The 6,619-nt window shown below is 41.0% G+C and overlaps 1 protein-coding gene across 1 annotated transcript; it reads right to left on the bottom strand.

Annotated features, from left to right (window-relative positions):
* Positions 1-551: 551 nt before the first annotated feature.
* On the bottom strand, positions 552-4,266 carry ticam1 (TIR domain containing adaptor molecule 1). Its single transcript, XM_084913420.1, has 2 exons — positions 4,101-4,266; positions 552-3,645 (listed from the first exon to the last, which is right to left on the bottom strand). The coding sequence occupies exon 2, from the start codon at positions 3,512-3,514 to the stop codon at positions 1,862-1,864; it is 1,653 nt and encodes a 550-aa protein (XP_084769546.1). The 5' UTR covers positions 3,515-3,645; positions 4,101-4,266; the 3' UTR covers positions 552-1,861.
* Positions 4,267-6,619: the final 2,353 nt, after the last annotated feature.

Below are 6,619 nucleotides of genomic sequence, written 5' to 3' on the forward strand. Positions count from 1 at the left end.
GTGATAGAATGACATCTTTAAGATATGTGACCTTCAGACCATTCAGGACTCTGTATGTGAGGAGAGGGACTTCAAAGCTACCTCTGGATATTACAAAGGCAGATAAAGAGATCCTAACATGAAAAGCATACGATCTCTCTTTCTAGTTTCTGTCAGCACTCTTACTTACATTTGTAACCAGCTGGATGATTGTTATTGGGACCTCACAGTATAAGAAATTACAATAATCCAGCCTGGAGGAAATGTGGGTTTTTCAGCATCACTCTGAGACAGGATGGTCATAACTTTGACAATATTGTACAGAAGAAAGAAGACAGTCCCAGTACACCACCACCAACGTCTGCTACCTCATAATAAACGCCAAGAAGAATTATCAGCTTTTCAACATTTTGTTTGAAAACTGAAAATAGAGAACATATAAATAGAATTAATAGCAGAAATGCTGCATTAGATTTCAGTGCCCGGTGAATATATGTGATGCGACACAACTCACATGCAAATAATCAACATTTTGATTTTGACTGTGTGGAAATAATGTGAGAACTGTCATTATCTTCAATTTATTTAAAATAAATTTATATCACAATAAAGTGCAAAAAACAAATGTTTCTCATAACCTTCTGAAGTATGTCAGTGGTTCAAAGCTTACGGACTAAAATTCTTACATGACAGAAGTTCAGGTCACAACAACTTGAGATGCTTTCTAAGCAACTGAGACTGAGGATCAGTCACAGAAGACAAAAGTACCATGAAATAAAGCACAGATGTGTTTGACAAAGACATCATCACCATCACCATCAGTAAACCCTTTGATATTACATCAGAAAATGCGACACACAAGGAGAACTTAAATGAAATATCAATGACACTAACAGTAAATCTATAAAAAAAAAAAGAAAGAAAGAAGAATCAGCAGAACTAAAAAGACATCTGGAAATGTACGTTTCTTTTGAAAGGTTTTAAAAGTTTTCCCTGGTAGTTTGTTTTGACATGAATATGACCCGATCAGCAAGTTCTTTAAAATCATCTTTCCAACCAATCACCGTTTGTCAACAAGTTGCTTCTTGTTGCATTTTTTTCCCCTTCATTTCAACTTGATCATCATCCAAATGTTACACATCTGTTCCAAAGTTTACACAGCAATTTCCTCCCCTCCCCACCAACCAGTCCTGCAGGTGGCTGCCCTTCCCTGAGCCTGGTTCTGCTTTTTCTTCACGCAGTCACCAAGTGCTTGCTCAGAGGGGGTCGTCTGATTGTTGGGGTTTTCTCTCTCTTATTGTAGGGTCTTTACCTTACTGTATAAAGGACCTCGAGGCAGCTGTTGTTGTGTTTTGGTGCAATATAAGTAAAACTGAATTGAATTGAACTGATTACATTTGGCCCTACTCAAATCAGCACGAGATGAATATGGAAATTATATTAAAATTACTTTTTGGACAGTGACTATGTAAGATGACTGCAGTCATGGGAATGGATGAGAAGTGTGTAAGAGTGCTGCACCCTAGTGTCTGCAAAGAGCTCATACAGCTGAAGAGGTTAAAAAGGAAGCCTCTCTTATTAGTCAGTAGATGGCACTCCTATGCCAATTATACCATAAAATGGCCCTGCTCGGTTCAGCATATTGATCACTACTACACTGTTTTCATGTACTTAATGGCTCTTTTGCTGCTCTATTGGGATTTCTTTCGCTGACAGGTTTGATTGCACTGACGTAAACTACAGCAAATAAATTCCTCATAGTGGTCGTTACAGCTTTAACACTTTAGTGTTCAGGAAAAACATGAATACTTCTTTCATTCTCAGCATATAAACTGATGCCACACGTGCCATAAAATGTCCAGCTTCACTGCTCCCCCTTTGTTTAATTGGAATCCTCCCTGTTTGCATTTCCACCCAAATCCACATTCATTCGAGAGTCGTTACCAATCATAATGTAGTTAGCATTTTCAATATGAATGTTTGGCTGTGGGTGCCACGCAGCCGTCGGGGGCCCTGGTCGAAGGTTTGGTTCTACTGAGATTGTCAGATTGCTTATTTTATTTAAATGCTTCATTGTCTGTTTCTGAGCTTTCTCCTGTTTCCAGATCCATCTCTGTTTTTTAATTTTTGCAGGCAACAACGACTTTTGGATCTTTTTCTCAAAGTTCTTTCTCTCTTCAAGTGGATTCACTCCCTGCAGCACCATAGGCATATCCTGTTTGGGCATGCAGTTCTCTCGTGGCAGCAGAGGGATCACAGTGTTGTACTTATGTGCCTTGTTTATAGAGTTGACGAAGGCAGCGTTCGCATTTAGATCCAGCATGCAAGTGTTGAAGTTGCGGGTAAGCAGCAGCAGGGTGAAGGCTGAGTTGTTGATGGCGTCCTCCATGCTCTTTATAGTGGTCTTTCCGGGGATGGAAAAGTCAGAGAAAGTTGCACCTTCAAATTCACCACCAATGACTGCTTCTATTTTCTCCTTTATGCTTTCGGCCATATCTGAATCTTCCGGTGCATGCAAGATAACAAATGCATAAAATATTTCTTCTTCCTCTTCTTCCACAGCTTTGCTTTCGTGTATTTCTCCAGGAACACTCGTCTTCGGTAGTTCAGGACTTGGTGTTTTTGTTTGATTGTCTGATTTTGTGTCACTCTCATTGCTCACTAGTGATGCTGCTGCTGGTGTGCCATACTTACTTGAGTCTTGTTTTGGGTCAAATGGAGTAGATCCAGTGGTCTTAGGCTGAGCTTCAGATGACTGAGGTGGCTCGGTCACATTTTGTGCTCTGTTTTCTTTAACGCTGAGGACGGGAGGATTCGATTTGGGGTTTCCTGGGTTCCCTGGAGAGGTTCTGTGTGCTTGAAACAAGATTGTTGAGGGCATACTTATCTCCAGATGAGTAGGGTAAGAGGGCATTGAGGGGAGATTTGCACTGAGGGGGCTGGGAAGAGATGAAGCTGATGAAACCTGAAATTTTTCCACGCTACTGAGAAGATTGGAGTCAGGCTCTGCCCTCTGATCACTGGAGGGGGACATCCACTCTGCAAACTCGGGCCCACAGACATTTTTAGCTTCCTCCAGGAATTTATAGTTGTATAGTTCCAGGTCATTACCATTTCTTGTTTTTACGCAGTCACTAGAAAGAGCTCGCTTGTATGCCAGATTTCTCAGCAGTGGATCACACAGCCTCTGCTCTGTCAAAACTTTAAAAACACGAGCCAGCTCTGCCAACGATTCTCCCGTTAAGGCTTCAAAAAGACCGCAATGAGATCCAAAATCTTCTAAATTGCCTCCTCTCATCTGACACTTCTCGGCCACATGCTTAGCGAGGGAGCTGTCCGTCAACATCTGGAGTTTGTCGAGAGCTTCCACCTCCCTGTCGAGGACGATGAGACACAAGGCGTGTATGATTTTATCTTCAGGAGAGTCACCCAACTGGAATGTCAGACTAAGGAGTCGTTCTGAAGGTGTCTTAACAAGAAGGTCAAAGACATCCCTCAGTCCTGTCCCATGGTTGGCTCGGCTCTCGAGACTCATTTTCAACTTCACTTGTGAGCCAGCGTGTAACAAAGTCGACAGGATCACATGTGACTGTCGAGCATAACCATTCTCAGTTCTTCAGGGACTTAAGTTGCTGAAGAAGTGCCGTTTCCTGTATGTTCCTCTTTCTTTAGGCATAAAAAATGAAAACGTGTCAGAAATCACAGAGCTAACACATGGTCACAACATGATGTGCTTCAACTGTATTCAAAAAGTAACTTCAATGAATTTTAATACATCAAGCTTAGCATTTTGTCTCCCTCTTGTGATCTTTCATTATTCGTCTTTGGATTATGTTCTGTAGAGGTAAAATAAACTTTCATCTGATCATTTTGGACTAAAACAACGGAAATCAGGACCAGCATCATGTTCCAAAAGCTATGACTGAGCTATGTGTGTGTTTCTAGCTCAGAATAAGGAAGTCCCAAAGAGTGCTTTTCTGTTTCAGTTAAGTTTTCAGATAGAAACTTTTTAATCTTAAAATCCAAAAACAAGGCTCTGAGAGACCGATGATTCCTCAGAATAACCCTAGCCTCAATAAGTCTCCTCAAACTTCTACACTAAACTTTTCCAGTGAACGTACCTGCTGAAGTTGTAGGCCTCTGCCAGCCTGAAGTAATTTTGGAAGACATACTGATGATGTCACAGCTTGCGAAGTACAGGAGCTCAAGAGGGACAAAAGACTGAAGCAGGAAGAAGCCTCAATCCCAAATGAGATTACAGCTCTCCCGTGGGTTCTCCATATTACAGAGCTGTACCATCCTTAAGAGACTCTATTTATAATGTAAACATTTAACACTTTAACATGTATTTTCATATAGTATGGTAACTTTTTCATACAGTTTGAATCTGCCAAGAAGACAAAGAAAAAAAGATCTCTTCTTGTGGGGAAGTGTGGAAGTCTTGAGCACAATGGGCGTACAAGAGAGGAGGAATTCTGGCATTTTCCCCTCTCGGCTGAGAGGCAAGTGTATTTTTATCCTCAGAGGAAACCTCCAACCCTGTATTTACCAGGGGTGGGGTCACACCAGGCACACTGAAAACCAAGATCAAGTCCTTCAATGCAGCGCAGACACAGAGCCTCTCTGTTCTGAGTGCAGAGAGCGGTATGTGATATGTTTACTGCACGTAACCATTTCTGAAGGATTAATGTGACTCTATAGGAAGTGTGGTTTTTATGCCTTCCTTAAATATCTCAAGACTGGAATTTCAGTTTCTTTATGGAATAAGACACATAGCACACACACACGCGTGCACACACACACACACACACACACGCACACACACACACACACACACACACACACACACACACACACACACACACACACACACACACACACACTCCTCTGTAACTGACAGCAAGCCAAGAAAACCAAGAAACCATATGAATGATGCATTTAATCTACACTCACTGGCCACTTTATTAGGTACACTTTGCTAGTACTGGGTTGGGCCCTCTTTTGCCTTAAGAACAACCTTTATTCTTCATGATACAGGTTCAACAATGTCCTCGAAATAGTCCTCAGAGATCCACCGCAGGACTGAAGTGTGGTTACTGTGGAGGCCTTTTGAGTACAGTGAACTCGCTGAAACCAGTTTGAGAAGAAGCCATCGGAAAATGGGTACACTGCAGTCATAAAAGGATGGACATGGTTAGCAAGAACAGTCAGACTGTGGTGTTTAAAAGATGCTCCCACACCATTACACCATCACCACATTAATCAAGACAGGATGGATCCATGTTTTCATGTTGTTTACAGCAAGTTCAGAACCGACCATCTAAATGTTGAAGTTGAGACCCATCAGACCAGGAAATGGTTTTCCAGTTTTCCAGTGTCCAACTTTGCTGAGCCCATGTGAAGTGTGACCTCAGTTTCCTGTTCTCAGTGTGGTCTTCTGCTGCTGTGGCCCAGTCTGCTTCAAGGTTTCATCTGTTGTGTGTTCATCTGCATACCTTGGCTGTAACAAATTTGCATTTGCGTTCCTGCTGCTTTCCTCTCAGCTTAAAATAGTCTTTCCTTTCTCCTGTGATCTTTGCCATCAACAAGACATTTTCACACAGAGAATTTCTGCTCACTGGATATCTTCTCTTGTTTGGACCATTCTCTGCAAACCATAGAGATGGTTGTGTGGGACAGTCTCATTACATCAGTAATTTCAGAAATACTCACAGCAGCCAATCTAGTACCAATATCCATGCTACTGTCAAAGTCACTCAAATCACAACTCTGCCTCATTCTGATGCTCACTTTGAACTTAACAAGGTTGTCTTGAACATGTCTACATGAAAAAGCCCAAAGATACTAATAAATGATAAAAGAATCAGTGAGACTCAATTGTATTGATTATGTAACACAAGATGGGTTCTGTGACATTTTCCTGATTCTGAATCATGTTTAGAATCAATACTGAGCCATTTTAAAGTTTTAATCAGGCTACATAAACCGACAGGTCACACAGAATATAGTGTAACACCAGCAGACAGGGGAGGTGGAGCTTTATAAAGAAAATGCCCCAAAGTTCTTACTTAAACATGAAGGAGAGCAGATAAATATTTAAGCAACCCGCGTATTGTGCGTACCGTGATGCAAATACAGCATCAGAAAGTGGTTTAGTTGACTAATGTCAATCCGTCAGACTTGTTAACAGCTTTGTTGCTTCTGTGTACATTACCAGCTTTGCCATGAAGAGACAAAAGAGACTCTGTAATAGAGTTAATAAATGAAAGATTCAGTGAGGGATTTGTTGTCCACAGAGCTCATGAATATGATGATTTTAGCTGGAAGTGCACCCAACTGAGACTGCCTTTCAGAACCCATCTTTATACATCAGAGACAAGTCAGTGTACACTGTACGTGCTATAAAATCATCTAGTGTATAGTTAGCAGCATACGTGACTCTTGGAGTTGTGACTTGATTTAAGGTTAACAATAATAATTAACAAATATGTGTTCTTTATGCTGAAATTTAGAAAAGGTCAAATATGGAACATTTTGTGACACTTAAACAAATCTTTTCCGGTTTCAGGTGCAATTGAGGTTTTAACTGAGGTATGTAATTAATAGAAAATGGAAAACCTTGAATTAAATACTGTTAATT

This window comes from Perissodus microlepis, chromosome 18, assembly GCF_051167445.1.
Source record: "Perissodus microlepis isolate ML-2025 ecotype Zambia chromosome 18, ASM5116744v1, whole genome shotgun sequence".
NCBI lineage: Eukaryota > Metazoa > Chordata > Actinopteri > Cichliformes > Cichlidae > Perissodus > Perissodus microlepis.